General features: G+C 38.7%; 2 protein-coding genes across 3 annotated transcripts; both read left to right on the top strand.

Annotated features, from left to right (window-relative positions):
* The first annotated feature begins 421 nt into the window (after window positions 1-421).
* bnip3la (BCL2 interacting protein 3 like a) lies at window positions 422-6,055 on the top strand. Its single transcript, XM_083784001.1, has 6 exons — window positions 422-572; window positions 1,976-2,273; window positions 2,810-2,897; window positions 2,987-3,093; window positions 3,870-4,019; window positions 4,166-6,055. Exons 1-6 carry the CDS (start codon window positions 521-523, stop codon window positions 4,209-4,211), a joined length of 741 nt encoding a protein of 246 aa, XP_083640127.1. The 5' UTR covers window positions 422-520; the 3' UTR covers window positions 4,212-6,055.
* Window positions 6,056-7,000: 945 nt separating this feature from the next.
* Window positions 7,001-19,807, top strand: dpysl2a (dihydropyrimidinase like 2a; the record flags this gene model as incomplete). 2 transcript variants are annotated; one of them, XM_083783596.1, is made up of 14 exons in its annotated part: window positions 7,001-7,042; window positions 9,479-9,567; window positions 10,452-10,636; window positions 11,472-11,636; window positions 13,686-13,747; window positions 14,773-14,853; window positions 14,965-15,033; window positions 15,264-15,384; window positions 15,515-15,671; window positions 17,181-17,322; window positions 18,283-18,453; window positions 18,888-19,067; window positions 19,382-19,571; window positions 19,687-19,807. In XM_083783596.1, 14 exons carry the CDS (start codon window positions 7,001-7,003, stop codon window positions 19,776-19,778), a joined length of 1,746 nt encoding a protein of 581 aa, XP_083639722.1. In that variant the 3' UTR covers window positions 19,779-19,807. The 2 variants fall into 2 exon arrangements, with proteins under 2 accessions (XP_083639722.1, XP_083639723.1); XM_083783597.1 differs by lacking the exon at window positions 19,687-19,807 and having other exon boundaries at window positions 18,865-19,067; window positions 19,382-19,519.
* Between the last annotated feature and the right edge of the window lie 2,794 nt (window positions 19,808-22,601).

Genomic DNA, 22,601 nt, shown 5'->3' with positions numbered 1-22,601 from the left:
TAGACACATTTAACATTCACTTGCCCTGCCCACTACTATTCTTCCACTTTGAAACATACATAGCCATTTCTTTGTGATATATTGAGGTACCGCACATTAACAGGAAAGCAGATATAGTTTTGTAGAATACTATAGATCTAAAAAAAAATAGGAGAATTAAAATGCAAAACACTGAACAAGAACACGCAAATACGTATGAAAAATACCTTAAGTAACCTTCCTGACTCCTGAGCCTCCAAAATAAATCAAAACAATTTAAAAAAATGACTCCAATGATCTCCTTTTATTTTACAGGTTTATTATGGGAGGGAGGGGGGATTTAGGGGGGAGAAAAATGTATGGCGCATAGGGAGATGGAGAGACAGACTGCCAGTCTGCCATCAATCCATCCTCCCATCGCTGATCCAGGGTCAGTTTGAGGCGCGCTCTTCTGTCTGGACCTTTGGATCGATGTTGCGCCTGCGCACAGTGTAGTTCGTCTGCGTGTCATGTTGATGAATGTTAAAATTGGGTAGTCAACATGTCTACCGCTGCTGCTGAACGAAACAATAACGAGGAAACTGGACTTCACGGTACGTACTACCGCACACTTTTATCCGCACGTTTGGTATCAAAAAGTGTAGTTTGAATATGTTTTCGTGATTGTGCGCGCATTGCCTGGGTCCAGTTGCAATTATGATGTTTATATTGGAAAAGTTACATCGCGTATAGAATTTCCTTTTCTTCTGGGCGGGGCGGAAGCGTGATGTTAATATGCGTCATCGTAAATGCTCCAATGGAGTTGCGCTAAAGATTTGATTGATTGAATTTCAACCAACCATAGCTATACGAATCTGCGGTGGGAGGGCTGTAGCTATAATAATAATAATAAACAAGTTTCAGACAAAAGATGAAAGAAATATTAATTTGCCAGTCGTGGAATTACATTACTGTCATTGATTAGTGAGTAAGCATTTTTATTGTGAAAAATGTTATGCATTTTCAGTAAATGTTATAAAAGTAACGTATTATTTGCAAATAATAGTAGAATATCATATGGCCAAAACATAGAAAACCCAAAGTGGGACATTGTACGTAGCCTACTTGCATGCACGCTTGACTCTATTTATTTTTATTTCGTTTTTTAAGTAAGTTGTCTGTCCTGATGAAGGTCTAACGATCGAAACCGTTTATTTAAGTTCCCGACAGTGTACTTTGATGTCCTTATCAAAGATCCCCTTTTGAAAGAAAGGAAGTAAAACTGACACGTTCACATGTGTCATTATTAGGTTTAGAAAGATGGCATCGAGTAATATCTATGTCTTTATAACTCGAAATGTTTCGGACAGATTTCTTTGTCCATCGATTTTCCAAAACAATTCCAAAACGCAACGAAGCGAGAGGTTTGTTTACATCATGTTCTACTTCTACTCGAGGAACAGTGCAGCGACTCGCAGCTTATTTTCTGTTATGCAATATAGCTCATAAGGGAATGGACCACCTCGTATATTATATTTAACTTGTAACTGTGGATCGTCATCATACTGTATAGCCGAATCACTAGTATCAATAGTATATGTGTAACTTGTGTAGTAGTAAATGTAGTCTCACATCATCGCACAAGGTTTACATTCTCTCTCTGACTCCGCGACTGCTGGCTGCTAGGGGGATTGCATAACTCCACTCCCTCCACCCCTGTCTGGAAATAGGAAATGTGCAACCTATTTCTGGGGCAGTGGCACAAAGAGATCTATGCTGCAATCTTGAATGCAGTGCTACTGCTAGCCTAGTGCTAGTCTACAAATGCAAAATGAATGAAAACGTAACAATAACAATAATACAGTATGTATTATTGTAATTTGTATGTATATATGTTTTAAATCTCTTGAGTGATTTTATTGATGGGGGGGGGGGTGTCCCTTTTGTGTTGTTATATGTATTGCCAAGATTTGCACAAATGTGAACCCTGAATTCACCCCCCTTGTGCATACTATAGGGTCCTGGGTGGAGCTGGAGATGAACGGGAACAACACCACAGGGAGACAGGGTGTTCAGCCCAACCCTTCTGTTGCTGGAGCCACCGCCGCAGTCGACCCGCTGAATGGCAACACAGGGGAGAGTGAAACTCCACAGACCATACTGGACCATGTTGTGTCAGAAGAAGAGATCGATGAGAGCCTGGTCGGTGGATTGGAGCATGTGCCATCGTCGTCGTCCATCCACAACGGAGACATGGAGAAGATCCTGCTGGATGCACAGGCTGAGTCTAGCCGAAGCAGCTCTGCCTGTAATAGGTATGGATCAGTGGTGGAAAAAGTACTCAATTGTTTTACTCATGTAAAAGTAGAACTACTGTGTTACAAGAGTTAAAAGTCTGGAATTCTAAATGTACTTAAGTTAAACTACAAAAGTATTGGTATCAAAATGTACTTAAAGTACCAAAAGTAGAAAGTACTCATTATGCAGAATGTCCGGTTTGAACTTTTCAAATGTATCAAAATCTTTTGAAAATAGCCGATCTACAAGCTCACAGTGCGTCACATCGCTGAAACATGGCCGAACGACACATGGACGAAATTTATAGGGTTGAAGTGGTTAATGTATTGTTATAATAATCAAAATCTACACAGTAACTAGTAACTAAAGTTTTCATAAAAATGTAGTGAAGTAAAAGTACAATATTTGTACTGTGGAAATTGGAAATACTCAAGTAAAGTACAAATGAAGGGCAGAGAAAATGTCTTTGTCTTCCCAATACCAGAGCATTAATTTCTGTCTATATTGTTTAGTTGTTTTTAATATGATTCTTTTTCTATAATGGCTCTCTCAGTCCCCCCAGACCAACCAGTCCAGATCAAGATCAAGATGAGGGTCAAATCATGTTTGATGTAGAGATGTCAAGCGCAAAGGAAAGCCAGGTAAAACACAACAGAAGTCAACCATTATTATTATTATTATTATTATTATTATTATTATTATTATTATTTCTGTTACACTTTATCTGTAGTCAGAGGATGAAGGACCATATAAAGAGGTTGAGGAAGATATCCTGATGGAGAAGGGGATAGACTGGGTGGCAGATTGGTCCAGCAGACCAGAAAACATTCCTCCAAAGTAAGTCAAATGTATTATACTGTGTAGCCTACATTGAACAAACATAACTACCGTACTCACATTTGGTTGAAGTGGTAAATGGCAGTATTTACATCATACATCACTAAACCAATTATTCAGAATTTGATCATTTGTATATTTTTTTTTAATCGATCAATCAATTATTTGGTTAATTGTTTCAGTTATTCTATTACACTCACTCACCATTCACTGAACAAATATTGATTGTAGTGGCCAATTGTAGAAATCAAATAAAATCAAATCAAATGGTCACTTTTCCAGACAAAAGAACAATTCCGTTGTCAATGCAAAGTTTCTGTTTGTGTAATGGTTTAGTTATAAAAAGAACATGGAAGCAAACTAATTTAATTGTGTTTCCTGCTTTGGTAAAAATCCATAGACTAAGCTCAGGTGCCCAATGTGTTAACCAATTAACAACAAAATATGCTAAACAAATTACTAGCAAAAGAACATTCTAGTTTCACATCTAATCTAAATACAGCTAAAATCTAGAATAATCAAACTATATGATGTATTGTAAAAAATTGTAATGTGGGTCACACGTACCAAGACTGCGTTTTTATTTTTGCACGATGGAATGACAGACGATGGTGTGATCTTGGTCTTACTAACAATAGATAACTTTTCTTGTGACCACCGGGTCACAAGAAAAGTTATCTATTGTTAGTAAGACAACAATTAAAAACTAATAACAAATAAATAGCTCCTATATTCCTTTAATTGATTGTTTAACTAACCCATTAATTCTTTTTCAGGGAGTTCCATTTTAAGCATCCCCGACATTCATCATCTCTTAGTATGAGAAAGAGCGGGGTTATGAAGAAAGGTGGTGTCTTCTCTGCAGAATTTCTCAAAGTCTTCATTCCTTCCTTGCTCATCTCTCACATTATTGCTCTTGGCCTTGGGTGAGTCAGATTTTATACACACCGGCACCGCAGATAATTAGAAGAATCTGTATGCATTGTAATATAATCATTTTAATACTTATTGCATGGTTTGATTTGTTAGCTGGTTAAATTTCATGCATTTTGTATATTTGTGTTTTTCATAGGGTTTACATTGGAAAGAGACTTGCCACACCCACCAGTTCATACTAAATAGGGAAAAGAAAAACTAAGCAGAGTGCCTGTGTGTGGTGTCAGAGTTGTCCTATCTACAAGTTGTTCAAACAACCTCATGTGGTCAAGTCGTCTCTCTCCCTCTCCCACATTTCTCTTCATGTTTGCATTTAGTTCTGTCAAAGTCTAGATTTGGTTTTGGACACATTGCAAAATGTGGTTGCACTGCTTCCCATTCTGGCACTGTATGGAATATTTTGCATTCACTAACATTCAGTTACTATCAGCCCAGAAGTTAACAGACTGCATGAGAGAATATTACTGATCCTGTCAAACAAAACCTAATTTGATGTCAGATGGCCTGGGAGTTTGGGATTTACTAACTTCCATGCTGATGTTTTTGGTAGACTTATTGGAAATCTGGCAACCTAATCCCAGTGCAATTTATTGTGAAAAGGAGGCCAGCTGCATCTCTGCCTTTAGTGTCCCAGTGGGCAGATTTCCTGAACCAAAAATATGCGGACAGAAAATAAATAATTAATTTGGGTTTGAGAGTAGAAGGGAGCTTATTGCATTGACCTTTTATGCTCAATATTCATGGAAGTTTATAGGGAGCACAAATTGTGCTGGTCAGTGGGATTAGTTTTTAAATTCCACACTTCCCCCTAACAACAGAAGTTGTATAATAGTGGTGGTCAAGGGTTGATTTAGAAGCTTTATGTTTCTTTGTTGAATGTTGGGAAACTTAGACACTCTGATCAAGTGTGTAGGCCCAAAGGTTTCTGGTGGGGAGCATAGATGGTTGAATATTTTAATGGAAATCACTGGCTGGATGATAATTTAAAAAGCTAAGTATATAATATCTTTTGTTTTATTTTATTTTACCTACATATCTTTTTCAATAACACGCAATACCACAAAGGTGGCAACGTGCCAAATTTGTATGTCATTCACCTCTGCACATGGGTGATATACTATATTGTCTTCTGAAATATTGAAATATTTTAAATATATGTGAAAATAATTCAAGCTGTGACCTTCCCCTAAGAAACTACACCTCTGTTTTACATTGTATAATTTGTGTATTCATTATCATATTACTTACATGTGTAGCATATCTTAATTATTGTGGCAATGTATTTGTTGCCAATGTTTGTTTTTTGTTTTCTTGTTTAACAATCGCCATTTTGATAATTGCTCAACTGGCAGTGTAGGTATGAAAACATTTTGGGGGCCTCGTATATGAAAGTGTTTTTTGACTTGATCCTAGAAGCCATCGTATGACAATTTTAAAGGACATGGTGGAAAACATTTATTATACTATACAATTATTATAGCAGCCATGTCTAGAATTAGATTAGTTATTAATATATAATGGAAAATCTGTTGAATCTGATTTTGACATCAAGAAAACCTTTGGCATTGGTCACAACTGTGGCTTGGATTTGGTCATGAGCACAACATTTGCACATTACCAACTTTTATCAATGAGGTGCCACCTCTCCTGTTGACTGCTTTAAAGGAGAAGAGGAACATAATTGGTGTGTTGAAGATTTGCTTGCCTCTAATCCAGATTGTTTGCATGCCTTCATCTTGGTACTAGCACATTTATTGCCTAGTTTCTAGATTCATTGGGTTGTAATAAGCTAGATAAGTTATATCATTTTAATTTTTATATGCATTGTTATTGCTACTTTTTATACAGCACAATATACTGACCATTGCTTGTAGGCAGGGCAGGGCCCTGAGAAATTCCAAGTATTATTCAAGTGTTCATTCAAGCAGTGATATAACGGGTAGCAAGCATTGAGGGTTGTGTTAAAATCAAAGGTACAACTACATTGTAATCATGTTCAAATACTAACATTAAAATGTAAAATTCCCCATAATGTTCTACAGTACTGTCTTCTATGACAAGTAATAATATATATATTTTAGTGGCATAGGGCATAATCTTTTCCACAATCTATAGGCTACTACAGAACCTATCAGCATGAAATGCATAGTGTATTACTGAATGGACAAATTAATGCAAGCTCGGCTCACATAAGGCCCAGTTTAAAGTCACTTAACATTTTTTCTTGAATTGAATACATAGGACCACAATGGAAACAAGCCCTCAGGGCAAGTGTCATTGATTGTATAATCATACCACTTTTTGCAAACTGTTAAAGTATTCATTATATCTTCTAAATTGCATAGTGTAGACTGCAGAAAACAGTATTATTATTACAGGGATTAAACATTTTTGTAAACTAAATTCATCATTCACCAATAGTGATTTGCATCTAGATTTAGAATGGTTGTGTCATCTACATGACCTACTATGGCGAATTAGTTCCTGATTGACAGTCAAAATAGTCAGAAACAGATGTCATGTGAATCAATAAAAAAGCATGGATTTATTCTGTGAAACAGATGACAACATGCAAAAGACAAAAATAAAAATAAAGCATGCATTTTAGAGCATTGGGGCGGGGCACTGCGCATGCCCAATGGCTTTTTGTGGCTCTCGTCTCGTGCTGTCTCTGTTGTTTGGACTCGAGGGACCTGGTAATAAATAATACTAATAGAAGCAATCATAATAACGCCTAGCCCTGCTGCAGCGTTAGCAAAAGCTTATGTTCGCTGACGTTTTTTGCTAAGACAATATAGTTAAGTAATATAAAGTGTGTGTGTGTGTGTGTAGCAAGCCTACTGCAGTGTGAATTTGCCCTGGGCGTCGACTGGCCATCCATCCAGGCACTGAGCAGAGCATCCATTCCTTTCACTGGTACTGTAGCTAACGTTAGCCAGGAGGCAATTTAAGGCACAGCTGTGTCGTCAAAATGTCGGGTTACCAGGGAAAGAAAAACATTCCACGCATTACAGTGAGTATTGTATGCTTTTATATGTCGCAATATATATTTTTTTCTTTTGCACTGGCGATGTTTTAAACGAAATGCAGCAAAATATCAAATCATGCTACTATAGTAACGTTAGCCAAGTCTGTATCCATTCATTCAGTCATTCATTGATGCTGCATGCTGTCATCATCGGCTCACATCGCTGCATGCTATCACATGCTATTAATTGGTAACATAATAACTAACAGCAAGTAACGCAGGTTTCTAGCTGTTATCATTGTTCATGTAATGCAACATACATTCGAGCTGGCTTTTTCTTTTTTTATCGCATCTAATTTTGCTGGCCTGCTTCAGCTTGCACAGTGATCTTCATGGTCATCAAGCATTCTGCATCAATTAACGTTTATTGTAGTTAAAATAGATTTGCGTTGCCATCCCCATTCCCCAGGTCCTATAACACATTACCTGAGCGTATTTATAATTCATGCAATTTCCTTGCTTTTATTTGAGGAATTTAAGCCAGCTCAGTGAACCCAACACAAAGGCACTGCATTTAGGCCTATCAACCGGAGGACATCATGATTGTTAAAAGTAGTAAAACCTCTTCTGTAAAGTAGGTCACGCTGAGGAACATCCACCATAGCCCATTGCTTTATGCTGTGATCATAAAGCATTTATAGCCTGAGTGCATGCAGCTAAAGGTGAAGGCAATTCAGTATAGGAGGCATATCTATATGGATGTTGTGACACTAACATATAGGCAGTGATTTCTTCTTGTAAATACTATAGCTGTTGGAACTTCATCCAATGATAAGGATGTTTTATATGCAGCCAGTAGATAGGCCTACAGTGAACTGGCCAGCAAGCTCCTTGCACTCAGACCATAGTTTGGATTTTGAAAGTACGTTTTGTAGCCTACCTAAACAATCACAAGTCATGACCAAGTTAATTCAGCTTACCTGGCCTCAAAGATGGTGTCATAGACGGCATGGTACTATAGGCCTACTGTGTGTTTCAATTTCAAACATGCTTCTACTTGATTAAGCATAAATAATGGATTTAATGATGATAATACAAAACAAGCAAGCAGTTTTATGCAATTCATTTTATGATAATAGTGTATTGAACCCCTAGGGCATTTTGACCAGTGAAAAGCCTACATTGATATAATTGACTTGTTATGTTGATAGTTTATACTTAAACACTTCAGGACCATGAGGATATTAGTTTAAAGAAAGACATTACATTGTAAGGCAGGGTAAGGCTGCAGGCAAGCTTATTTGTATAGCACATTTCAACAAGAAGGCAGTTTACATAATGTGCATTATATTGAACTATTATATATTAAATATTCATCCTGTAATTGACATTTTAGAGTTTGTTCTACAGCAGTGTTATTTTGTTCACACAGACGGCACCGAAACCATCTAAATTTGGAGCTAGGCTATATCTCATGACCCACTTGGAATAATGGCTTATTCGATCACATCAATACATCCAGTGCTTGAACACATTTAATGTATAAGCCCCATCTCTATGTCCATCCACCCTGACCATTAGTGACTGGACTACATTGCACTCATCTTAGGTTATGTTTCGTCTTGTGGGATCGGGTAAAGCTCCATCTTCATTTGCTGCGCCACCTCCACCCATATGAGTCCACTTTGGTCTTCTCAGAGTTACCGGTAAATGAGCACTGAACATTTCGCTGGGTGCTTTCTCCTGAGGCCTCATAGGAGGGTCGTGTGAGACCTGCTGTGCTCTCCTTCCCACTCATTTTATTATTTTACACTGTTCTTCCATCATTCATCCATTCTGCGTCCTCCATCAATCCTTGCCTCTTCAAGCACTGTCTAATTTGTCTCTGAATGAACCACATTGGCCCAGTGATCATTTTCCATAATTTCTACATGGGATAGCTGGTTCTCCAGTTACAGTAGTAAACAATAATGATCAATATAATGTTTATTAGCAATGTCTTGGTGGGATTCTTCCTAACTTCAGACAATCTCCATAATGGTCTTGGTCTTGCATTTTTGTTACTCATAATGCAGGGGTCTTCAACAGGGGGTCCAGGATCCCTAGGGGTTCCTCAGAGTTACTACAGGGAAGCCGCCAAATCTTTGTTTGTTATGAACTGTTTTTTTACATTAACCACTTTAACCCTTTTTTTAAAGGGAAAATAGCAGATCTACAAGCTTGTGATCTTGTAGATTGGTTATTTTTGGCAAAGTGGTTTGGTGTATTGGGAAAGAACAGTACAAGTACAACTTTTCCATGTATTACGCTTCACAAGTCTATGAATCTATGAAATCAATGAAAATGTTTGATTTTATAAAATAGGTAGTGGGGGTCCCTGCTTCATCCCTCTCAGCTAAGGGGTCCTTGGCCTGAAAAACATTGAAGACCCCTGTATGTATTGAACAGTGTACTAGACTTCACTGTCACCTCCTTCTTTAGAGTGATCGTCTCCTAATCAAAGGGGCGAAGATAGTTAATGATGATCAGTCATTCCTGGCAGACATCTATATGGAGGATGGAGTCATAAAGTAAGTTTTCATCACATTCCTTTGTGGTTTCGTTTTCTTGAACCCTGCAGATTTAATTAGGTGGTAATAGCAGTGCTATGTATGATGCATACAATTTTCCTGTAGGCTACTATAAATACTGCCACTGCTGCTATTAGTGGTCCAATGTGACCTGATAGCCTAATTATCAGGAGTGTGTGACTTCCTCTCTTTGCTGGGTAACACCTATTCTACACTGTCAGCGATGCGAGTGAGCCAACAATGAAATCTCACTAGAGTCTCTATTTGAGCAAATCTTTGTGGCCCCAAACACTTTTATTGGTGGAGATCTACATGCTACTATTTATTGGTTATTTGATTGGTTCAGGGTACGTCTCTCAACGCAATGGCCGACACTCCATATCAGGACAGTTTGTCGTGTGATATCGCCTTCAGAATGCTCACACCTTGCCTGTGTAGTTGAGGTATTATGCCACTGATCAACTGAAAAGCAAAACAAACATATATTAATAATATTAATCATAATAAATAAATACAAAGCATAAATAATTTAGCTGAGAATGTGAACTTGAAGGTAAATAACCCAGCCAAGCGCAAATGACTCGGTCTTAAGAAACAAGAAAGAAATGAAATTAGTGATAGCTTGTACTACCAGCATTACAAGCAGCATTTGATCTATAATATGCTGTCAGCCTGTGACAATAGTTTTTGTTTTTATATATTGATATACCTTTTCATTATGAGGAATACTTGTTATCTAGATTTGACAAAGATGTATTTCTTCCTACAGTAGACCTCATGTAATTAATTCGACATCTTAAACTCTGAATCCATCTTCCTCATTCTTTCATAAAGCCACTCGCCTCTCATTTTCAAATCTTTCATCTATCTTGTCTCTCTTTCAGGCAGATTGGAGACAACCTGATTGTCCCTGGTGGAGTGAAGATCATTGAGGCCCATGGGCGCATGGTGATCCCTGGGGGAATCGATGTTCACACACGCTTCCAGATGCCCGACCGGGGCATGGTCTCAGCAGACGACTTCTACCAGGGAACCAGGGCAGCATTAGCTGGGGGAACAACCATGATCAGTATGTATAGAACCCAAACGTCCCTATACTCGGGGCCACCGTTCATAGAAAATTGATTGATTGATTGATTGATTGATTGATTGATTCAATACTTGAATACTTTATTAGCAGAAATGTAAACGGTACAAACACACGTCCAAAAGGATCACCGAAAAAAGTCCTTGCGGTCTTGTTTCTATTCAGGTCCTGGTTATTCAATTCATAATCATGACATGAAAAATAACAACAAAATTCAAATCATCATAAAAAGTAATTATAATAAAAAAAAGATATCTACAGGTTGGGGAAAACATCAGGTGGGGGGGTAGTTACTTGACTTGACTAAGGGAGGAGCAATCATTTCCTCTCCCTTTTTCCTGCTGAAAGGTGGATTTTCAGGCCTGTTTTAAAGGATGCCAGTGATTTGCATTTTTTGAGGGAGGCATTCCACACTTGGGTGGCAGTGCTATAGAAGGAGAATTTAATTTATATATGTTTGTTTTGAAAGTGGGTGGTACCAGATCGTTGTTCTCGCTTCCTCTAGTATTGTGCCAATAACCAATCTACAAGCTCACAATGGCCATTTTGGTTCAGATTTGGTGTAGAGGGAAAAATGGAGGAGAGTATAGTCCCATGAGGGATTCCGGTTAACTAAGTATATAGGATTTAAGTGGTTAATCTCAAGACAAAGGAACTCTTAGCATTTCTCAATCAAGGGGCATTGTCAAGCAGCTTTACTGAAACACGTACAGTATCTCTAGCAGCAAATGTGCAGTGATGTCAAGCGTGTGATTGCATTATAACTGTGGACCGTGCACACCAAATCCCACCTGTACTGATCATCTCTTGTTTCCAGTGGACCATGTGCTGCCAGAGCCTGGTGTGGGTCTAACTGCAGCCTTCAACCAGTGGAGGGAGTGGGCAGACAGCAAGTCGTGCTGCGACTACTCGCTGCACGTGGACATCACTGAGTGGCATAAGGGTGTCCAAGAAGAGATGGAGAGCCTGGTGAAGGACCATGGTATGCATACTCCCAGTGTTGATCTCGCCGACTAAAACTATGACGAAAAATGTTTGTCGACTAGCTTTTTCCACTGAAAAAACAAAATAAAAATTAAGCCATGATGACTAAAACTATGGCTAAATATACTGACAATTTCGTCAACAAATAAAAACTAGTTGTTAGGGTGGGACTAGTGGAGAAGAGATCATTTCATGTTCGGTTGCACTTGGGTGTTACGCTCTGAAAATAGCAGATGTACAAGCTCGTGTCGTGTGTGTTGTGAGCTTGTAGTAGATCGTCTATTTTCAGCATGCAACCAAGTGTAAAATCTGCCATTATGACGCCATCAAGGCGCACCAAAATGCATTTTTGGCGATAAATTCAACTGTAGATCAACTAAAACTAGACTAACAGTAAAACATTTCAGGTGACTAAAATATGACTAAAACTAAATGTTCTTTTTATTCAAAAGACTGACTAAAACTAAATCAAAATTTGCTGTCAAAATCAACATTAATGCATACACCCAACCGTTTGAGTTCATACCAGGACACATTATATAGCCTAACCAGCATTTTGCCACATGACTGAACACACTTCTATTGAGCTGACACAGTTTGTCATTTAGCCAGGATCGTTTAAATTATTTAGTTAAAAAATGTCCTTTTCAACTGTCCTAGCCAAGACAGGCAACAGCCTAATTATAATATAATATAAACACAATTACAGACAGAAAATACAACAGGAGACAATAAATAAACAATTAAATAAATACATTTATGGGAGTCCATATAACATTGACATAAGGAATTGTTTTAATTGAAATCACTTATCCTCTGGTGGAAAGCTGCTATTTGTAAAATGCTTTTAGCACAAATTACACAATTGTGACAGCAATATTTTGGGTTTGGTTAATAGATTGCTAGAGATCACATCTTCTTGTTGGCCGACATTGAGTTATCAGATATTTCCATGGAATGTTTTTATTGGATTATGGATATATTGAGGTTTATTAATATTCACAATTGGCTCAACAAGATAATCTCCACAATTCAACATACTATTCATAATCCTTTTGGTAGAGCAATGCAAAATCACTTCTGGGTTGTAGGACTACAATCTATAGAATTCTATTGCTTGGGTTGCTTTCATGGCTTTATCTGTTCTTACTGAGACTGTAAACGTAAAATAAAAACATATAAAATCTTGATTACGATCAAGAAAATGTACAAAAAGGATTTATTGGGTTAGGGTTACAATAGCCTGAGCTAACGTGTTAGGTTTCTGGTCTAGAGGGGCGGGTCGCGGCTGAGATTTGCGCACCCCCTGATTATATCTCATCGATCTGTCCGTCACCCCCGGCCCCTCCTCTCCCCCCTAGTGCAGCGCTACGTCACATCATTTGGAGCGACGCCCACCCGGAAGGGTTGACTCCCACTTTTAGACCAGAGCGGCCAATGCGTTCCTCCAGGCTTTCAATTTTTGCACCAACAAACATGAAAGCCTGGTACCGAGGCTAGGGTTACAATAATCGATAATCAATCTGAATAAAAATCATTGATTTTGGGGAGACATTTTTAAATTGTAGTCGAAATCTTCAAAAAATAGAGAGAATAGCAGATCGGCAATCTCCGAACGCTCTGTGATTCAACGCATTGTGAGCTTGTAGGTCTGCTATTGCTCGCTGTTTTTGTAGAATTTAAATACAGCTTAAGTATCAGACTAATCGATTGTAAAAAAGCTATTACAATGTTTTTGCCATCGATTTGTTGATATTTTAAAAATTAAACCAAAACTAAAATACTCTCGATTATTTGATTACTCCAAAAAGTTGATAGAATAATTGCTAAGAAAATAATTAATAGTTTCAGCCCAAAAGTTGATTCTCCTGATTCTAATTCAATTTAACATTGCAAAATCTTTGTGCTGAGCTTAAATTACTCGCTCTTAACTTTGCTGCTCTGTGGTTTATATCCTTCTGTTTTTACTTTCCACTTTCTTTGTCTTTTCATCCTTTTGCACTTCTTATTTTATCCTTGGCTGCTTTCTGTAATTTTCTATCTGCAGGTGTCAACTCTTTCCTGGTCTATTTGGCTTATAAGGATATTTTCCAACTTTCTGACACTCAGGTATGCTTGGCTATGTATCGCTATCAAATGGACACTGGAGGCTCTCTTGTCTCTCTCTCTCCGCTGCTTAGCTTTCTTAAACGTTGGCAGGCTAACTTGCATAATGACCAGACTATCCTTATGTCACAATTCTATACGACAATCCGCCATGAAAAACGGCAAAATATAATTCCCGCTACTTACAAATGCCTACATTCAGCACTGTACATACTAAGCGTGGTGTTGATGGACACCATTGCCCCACAACGTGGAAGGAAGGAAGGAGTAAATGAATCAACTCATGCTGCCTCAAAAAAAGACTGTAAAAAAACAGCTATATGCTACGTATATATCACTGTTGAATTTGAAATTTGTGGTATAATGATTACCGGAAGAGACCTGTATCATTGTTAGTCCAAATAGTGGTACATGCATATTACTAGAAATCATCAATTAACATAAATTATTACAAAACAAAATACCCCAAAGCTTTAAAAACAAAAAATGGTATATCTACTAACTATAAAAAAGTTAATGTATAGAGCACCGAAGTCCTGACGTAACTCGCTCATCCCGACGATTCCCCTGGTTCGCGGAAGTGATTTCTCTATGGAGAATAACATGGGGTGATCTTAATATCGTCTACTATAAGCGTTGTGGTCCAAAAATAAACAAGCTGTCTCGGCGTTATTGTCGGGAAGGTGTCTCTGTATCGTTTGCAACAGTCAGTCACTCATATATGATACAGTCTGCTTCTAGCGAAAATCTAACTAATTCAGTAGCAGTAACATTAGCGTTTTCTCTCAGTCAGTTGATTCTTCATATCCATATGAGTGAAGCGGCCGGGGTGACATGTTTATTTTTCAAACACAGTTGTTATATGAGGCGATCTCAAATCGCCTCAATGGGGATTTCAATGCAACTAAACAAATACATGAACCTGGGGACAGACGCCCTCTACTGAAAGTGACGTCAGACTTCGGTGCTCTATTATATTAGTATATAGTAGAATTGAGACACAGTTTGTATACACTCACTCTCTATAGATGTATGACGTCTTCAGTGTCATCCGAGACCTTGGAGCCATTGCACAGGTCCATGCTGAGAATGGGGATATCATTGCTGAGGTAAAAAAAAATCATTCAAATAAAAGAATATTGCGTTTATACTGTATATGTATATAATATCTTCTTTCTTTTTAAAATCGTAATACAATTGTTCTTATTTTGGGTCTTTAGGAGCAGCGCCGCATTATGGAGCTGGGCATCACTGGTCCAGAGGGCCACGTGCTTAGCCGTCCAGAGGAGGTACGATACTCTATATAATCTCTGAAGTCTGACCTGCCCTCTCTTACAGCTCAGAGGTTTAAAGTGCCTAAAAACTCCAACCTAAGAAAAAAGTAATCTGATAATGGATACAGCATGTAAATATATTGTTTAGCGTTACATTTGAGTAAGAATCAAATTAGGTCATGTCATGTCATGGCAGCCAAATAGGTGTCTGGCTTAATTTGTGTGTGGTCTGTCCTGCTTTGCAGGTGGAAGCAGAGGCAGTCAACCGCTCCGTCACCGTAGCCAATCAGACAAACTGCCCTCTCTACATCACCAAGGTTATGAGCAAGAGTGCTGCTGATGTCATTGCCCTTGCCAGGAAAAGGGGTGAGGAGAATGGAAAAAAACTAAACTAAAATTGGCTCCATTTTCTTCACTGCTCCAATTCTATGCAGTCTGACTTTTGACATTTTGACACTTGGGGCGTGGGCCATGTGTGGCCTGTCTATTGTAATAGGTGCTGTGGTTTATGGAGAGCCCATCTCTGCAAGCCTGGGAACTGACGGCACCCATTACTGGAGCAAGAACTGGGCTAAAGCTGCAACCTTCGTCACCTCTCCACCACTAAGTCCAGATCCCACCACCCCCGACTACCTCAACTCTCTGCTCTCCTGGTAGGTGCTCCAGTGACAGGGTCCTAATTATAGCTCAATCACCATGGTAAATGTCTTTTCTATCCACCCAGCCATGTTTCAAACTTACTGTCATCAACTCATCTTACCAGGGTGCTTGTAATGTTTGTATTGTTTGTATCATTCAGCATAGCTGTGTCCAATAGGTGGCGTAGTTGCACATGACATTTCTTCACAGTGCTCAATATCTATATTGTTCTATAAGAGCTGAAAGGAGGTTGACTTTTTTTTTTTCTTTAATTAAATTAATGAATTAATTAAATAAATAATTAAAATAAAAGTAATATGCTCACACAAGATGAAGATTCAAATTGTTATAGTCTAGATTGGCTATTACGACGCTATCAAGGGCTGCCAAAATACATTTTGTCGGCGAAATCAACTGTAGATTTAGTCGACTAAAATCGTATGATATTTAGTCGACTAACATTAAACTAGATTAAACATTTTAGATGACTAAAATATGACTAAAAGTAAAAAGAATATTAATTCAAAGGTCTATGGCTAAACTAAATCAAACGTTGCTGTCAAAATCAACAATGTTCAATAGACATACAGTATATGTGGCAAATAGGCATTAGGAGGCACGGCTTGCTCTTTAGTATTTACGTGTACTGTATCTATAACCTCACGTCACCTGGCTTTCCACCGTGGAGGAATTTTAAACTAGAGGAATAATTTTGGACGATGACGTAAAGTTATTTCCGCTCCGACTGGATCGGAAACCTGAAAATGGTATTGATCCCAGGCTAATGGTTCAGACCATGGTATTGATCCCAGGCTAATATGGTTCACTTCAGAAATGCTAAAAGCTCAGCTGCACCTTTGCCAATAGGTGTCAGTATGGAGTTCAAGAACAGCTTTTGTACCGGTAGTTGAAGTTGGTTTTATTGGCATTGCCCGATCTATGAGTGACATAAGAGGCTTTTTAGTGTCTTCCATTTATGTTAATATCTTTGAATTGGATGATTATGAGAAACTTGAGCTATGTTTCAAGAAAGTAGCTATTGTTGTGGAGAATTGTATATGTCAGGCTTGGGAAGGAAGATAGAACACTGTATGAATCTGATCTGTAATATATTGGAATGTATTACCCTGTATGTAATTCAAACACGCTTGAATTGTAAAGTAGTGTATTTATGGGTAAATTTACCCATGAGGGTAAATTATACACTTCAATCAATCTAAAACGCAGAAACCTTTCTTGGAGAATCAGTTAGTACCGTAATTTCCGGACTATAAGCCGCAGCTTTTTACCCATGATTTGAACCCTGCGGCTTATACAACGGTGCGGCTAATCTATGGATTTTTACAGCTAACGCAGAGCCATCTCAGGCTCTGAGCTAACATAGCTGCGGCTTATAGTCCGGTGCGGCTTATAGTCCGGTGCGGCTTGTATATGGGATTTTCCCTAAATTTGGCTGGTGCGGCTTATATTCAGGTGCGGCTTATAGTCCGGAAATTACGGTACTTCTTTATGTTTCCCTCCAGTGGGGACCTGCAGGTCAGCGGTAGTGCTCACTGCACTTTCCACACCTCTCAGCGTGCTGTGGGCAAAGAGGACTTCACCATGATCCCACAGGGTACCAATGGAACTGAGGAGAGGCTGTCCATCATCTGGGACAAATGTGTGGTAAAGGAGAATACCTACATGTACAGAGTAGTGCTGCACAATTCATCAAGAAACGATCGAGCTCTAGATTCAGACACCTATGCAATCTCATTTTGTGAAGAATTGTGAAGAATCGTGCATTGGCGGTCCAATTCATTTTAGTAAATCTCTAAAATGAGAATCGTGTGAGAATCATGATCTCAATTCTTGTGAAGGAGAATCAAGATTCACATTTGAGCATACGGTTGATGATGCTGTGTTTGGTCGTGTAAATAATGTAAACTATTTTCACATTTTAATTTGATTTTTCCTTTTTTTTCCTTTTTTTTATTTTTATTTGTTTATCTTATCTATCTTAATTGTCTATCCATGAATACGTACTCTGCTGTTGTTGCTTGTGTTTGTATTGTAGGTTTTCTGTTTTATGTGTTTGTAAAAAATCTAAAATAAAGTACTGATCATAAAAAATTCACATTCACATTTGAGCAAGAATCGTGCAGCACTAGCACACAGTGAAATCCTGCGTGGCTGTTAAATCACTTTCAACCTGGCATCCCTAATTTGGGAAGGTCATTAGGTATGTGCATGCATAACATGAGTGAGTTTAACGTAGTTTAATGTAATCCGATAGGACTTTTCTGTTTGGATTTATGGGCTGTCAAGACCAGAAAGTAGTTTTTTTGCCACTCAGTAGGCGTTCCCACATAATGTCCGGGTATGATGATGATGTTACGCACATACCCTCTATAGCACATCTACAAACTCAAAATGCGTCGCAGCTTGTAGGTCGGCATTATTTGCCATGTGACACCGTCATACAATGAAGTATAAAATTGGCTTAATGGTTTTAATTAGCACTCAGGATTGTACTTATTTCTACAAGGTTCCTATTATCGAGTGTGCTGTACCTGGGTGTTACTGACTAGGATTAACAAAATATATTTCATGTAATGTTTAAAACGTTATCCTCTGTCCCACAAGGTGACTGGTAAGATGGATGAGAACCAATTTGTGGCGGTGACGAGCACCAATGCCGCCAAGATCTTCAACTTGTATCCCCGCAAGGGCCGCATTGCCGTGGGCTCTGATGCTGACCTTGTGCTGTGGGATCCAGATGTTACCAAGATCATCTCAGCAAAGAGCCACAACCTGGTTAGATTTTAACAAACGTTTGCTGTTTTGTTCCTCCTCATGGTTACGGTGATGATGATGGCCATGCATGCAATGTTTCTTACGTTCCTCTTTTGATCTCACCACTTAACGCACAGAAAATAGCGGAATGGCAACAGATTGCTTTGATAGGTTTGGATTTGGATTGGTTTGATTCAAGTAACGTCCAAACCACACCCATGACTAATTCAGTGCTGATTACCGTGTAGCGCATGTTTGGTACAGTAATAATAGCAAAATGGCATTGGCCACGCCTCCACGTGTTACGTTAAGACATAAGACCTGGTGGTCTTGTATGTCTTAATTAAGACGTAATAGGGCCCTGACAGTGCACAGGACAACCTCTTTGTCTTACCTTTGCCTACCACCCTTCTCTCACATCTCTATCATCAGAGTTCTTCACTTCTCCCCCACAGGCTGTGGAGTATAACATATTTGAGGGCACTGAGCTGCGTGGAGGTCCTCTGGTGGTCATTAGCCAGGGCAAGGTTGTATTTGAAGAAGGTAACCTTCACACCACAGAGGGCTGCGGGCGCTATATCAGCCGCAGGCCTTTCCCTGACCATGTGTACAAGAGGATAAAGGCACGCAGCAGGGTGAGTCCTTTTTCCACATTGTAATCAGCTGAGCCTACCGGGTATAGTGTTCCATATATGGAGTGATGAGTATAAATGATGAAAATACTTATTATCAAATTCAATATTTTTAATTGAAAACAACAAATTATGTTAAAATTGTACAATTAAAAATATATATATTTTGACTGCTGGGATTAACATAATTCAAGATTTCAGTTGATAATTTGTGATGACCATGGCATCGCCTTATATTGCCATAATGTTATTATCTAAATTAGTTGCATAGATTAACCAAATGAATTAATCAACAACTACAATGGCCTTGGACACAGCTGACACAGCTGACAGGAGTTCCCAGGGGTCAGTATGATGGTCCAGTGTCTGAGGTGACTGAGCCTCCCAAAGTGAGGTCCACAGGGTCCTCGGTGAAGACCTCCCCTGCCAAGCAGGAGCAGCAGCAGCAACAGCAGCAAGCTCCCCAGCCCGTCCGTAACCTTCACCAGTCTGGATTCAGTCTGTCTGGTGAGTACAAAACTGCCGCAGCCTTGAGTTGCCCAGTGTTTGCATCACCTGGCATTTGCAGATGTCCAATTATTACCAGAAGGTCAATGTAGCTGTCTAAATCTCTTAATCGCAGGTGCCCAATTTGACGATAACATTCCTCGTCGTAACACCCAACGCATCGCTGCTCCTCCCGGTGGAAGATCCAACATCACCAACCTCGGCTAAGCTCTCGTCTCTGTGAACCGTGGTGTGGGCCAGAGACCAGAGGCTGTTTGCAGCACTGTCACAGAGGTTGTTTCATCTGGGTATTGAAACAACCTCTGGCACTCTGACACATCCCACCCCTCAAACAAACACTTTTGGGAACACACTGCTACGTCATTTAATGTAAACACGATTGACTTATGTTTTATTCCAACTTCCTGCCATTTTAAGAGTCAAGTGAATTGTTGAGAATATGCACCGGTGGTGGAGTTATATAACCTGCAAAGAAAAATTATGCATTTAACATTTTGTTTGGAACTTGCAGTATTTTATCAGTGGACAAAGTATTAAAACGTACAGATTACAAAGTACATTTTCAGAAATTGTGAAAATAGCAGATCTACAAGCTCACAACATGTACGCTATGACACATTGTGAGCTATTTTCACTATATTTTAAATATTAATGGGTTAATGGGGTTAATTCTTCATAATGTATTTTTGTACGTTTCCGTCCCTTCCTATAAATGTACTGGACAATAAAGTACATCACAGTACAGTACTCAAGTAAAGGTACTTAGTTACTGTTCACCACTCTTTTTAACTTCTCCAGGTGTTACTTATGCTGTGTACTATGCATGCAGTCTATTATTGTGTGTCTTGCTGCAGGTCAAACTAAACAATTCACTTCAGTCTTCCTTTGGTCTCATTGTTGCTCCTCTTTTCTTTGAATCGTCTTTTGTTTTACGTTTTTGCCTTGTGATAGTAAAACATTAACTCTGAATTATTAGTGTTTGAATGCACTGACTGCACTAAATGGAACTGAAAGGGTATTGTAGTGCTAACCCATTCAAGGTTATTATTTAGGCTCACCTCATTATTTTCCACCCCTTAGCATGGGAACCTTTGACAATAGGGGAAAGAAGTATCTACCGGTATTTTCCTGTCTTTAGGAAATATGTGAAGTTGTGAACCATTTGCTTCATCCCATTCCATTTTCAACGTCACTTGTTGGATGTTGTCGGGACGACGATGACGTCCACTAATCACACTGACATTGAGAGACCTGCTTCCTAACACCCTCTCTGCACTTGGTGCTATACAACCATTGCTGTGTATGTGCAGATGATGGTATATTAATATTATGTTGTCTCCTATCTCCACTTGAACTACTTTCAACCTGGCCTCCCTATTTTGGGCACGTCTTTATAGACATAGGGGAGACGGGACCTCAATTTTCAAAGAATTCCAAAAAGAAAATCAGAAATAGTGAAGATAGTAAATCTAGATTGACTCATCTATTTTCGTTATTTGTCATACAATGAAGTATATAGGGCTTAAGTGGTTTAACGCAGCAGCTGTAATGCTTTGTTAATAACTGTGGTAGGGGTAGCATTGCCATATAATCTGTTTTATCCAAATTGGTTTTGCCTTTGCACCTGTGAAAAAAAAATCCAAATGGTGAATACTGTATGTATTGGATATGTCTGTACTATTGGTATGTATATGATGTTTGTTAATCATAACGACTTGCCTGCCTGTTCTATAAGATACTACATGTGAGAATCATGCATCTATGAAGGTTCTTTGAAGAATTTTACCATAAGCTTTGAGACCTGATGAAAAGTGCTTCTTGTATGTATATGAAATCCACAACAGTGTGCTGATAATGATGTGTCCTTGGTCATATGGTTCCTTAGACTAACAAGTCCTGTTGATGTTGTGAATGAAATTGAAATGTTTGATTCTCCTTCTATTGCCCGTTTTACCTATCATACGTTGCTGACCCTAAACTTGTAAGACGTACACCTTACAAAGTACACATATTGATACTTTTACAGTATGTAGCACTGTGTGTAGTGCTCTGTTTTGACCAATCCTCTGCATATTGTAAAACTTGGAATTATTTCTTCATTGCCTTGTCAAGTGTTGGTTTTATATGCCAAGCTAGTGTGTGAAGTGAACTGCAGTTGGAGAGGTTTCTTGGTAGTTATTGTTTTTGTTTTGTTTTTTCTTCACATTGAGCACTGTTGTTGCTTATATCTGAGCTCGTGTTATAATCTTGGTCACATATGTTTTATAGACTATCAGGATTTGGGGGAATTCTACAGTAGTTCCTGACAGCATTCAATCCTATCAGTGTTGATGTCAATGGATTAAATTAGTGAAAATGGAACACAAAGGTATTTGCATCTATTTTTTACTGGGTATCCAAATAATTTGATGTAATTTAAGGATTGTAGGCAGGAGGTGTGAAATCAAAATTGGAAAATAAAATGTTATGTTTGTTCCGCACAGCTCTGCTTTGAGAGAGGGAGAGAGTCTGACTATTTAGCCCACAGAATAACACTTCCAATGTTGGGTACCGAAGCAGATCCAACACAATAACCCAGCAATGACGGTCAAGCTGATGAAACGTGCTACGTTTTCTGCTTGTAATAAGTAGGTGAAACAGTACTGTGCTTGCATTTGAGACAACCACACTAAATGTATTTATTGTATGTATTCACAAGAGCACATACTGTTACTGTACACACATGTACCCACCATCACACTACTCTCAAAGGGCTAGGTGTAATGCATAGTTAAACTTAGCCCGAGCTAAGTTAATGCTGTTGCATTTAGATCTAAATGCAACGACATTAGAGCTATGGACCAGAGCTAAGTTAAACTAGACCCTTGCTATAATGAGAAGCGCTGACATTCTCAAATATGGATGTGCAAATTGTGCAGTATTGTTATAGGTAACAGTATTGTGTGTTTTCTATAGGTTTCCAAGGTTTGCCATAATTTGTACTTATTTGAATGAATGAATGGCAACAATAGAGACAGCCTTACACTAGGT

The sequence above is a fragment of the Protomyctophum parallelum genome (assembly GCF_964188405.1).
Source record: "Protomyctophum parallelum genome assembly, chromosome: 15".
Lineage (NCBI taxonomy): Eukaryota > Metazoa > Chordata > Actinopteri > Myctophiformes > Myctophidae > Protomyctophum > Protomyctophum parallelum.
Note: the sequence above shows the minus strand (reverse complement) of the source record. Positions and strands in the feature narration are given on the sequence as shown.

Coding starts and splice junctions, on each gene's coding strand:
- bnip3la (XM_083784001.1), top strand. CDS start 521: ATGTCTACCGCTGCTGCTGAACGAAACAATAACGAGGAAACTGGACTT. Junction 573..1,975: donor CGAGGAAACTGGACTTCACG/GTACGTACTACC, acceptor TGCATACTATAG/GGTCCTGGGTGGAGCTGGAG. Junction 2,274..2,809: donor AGCAGCTCTGCCTGTAATAG/GTATGGATCAGT, acceptor TGGCTCTCTCAG/TCCCCCCAGACCAACCAGTC.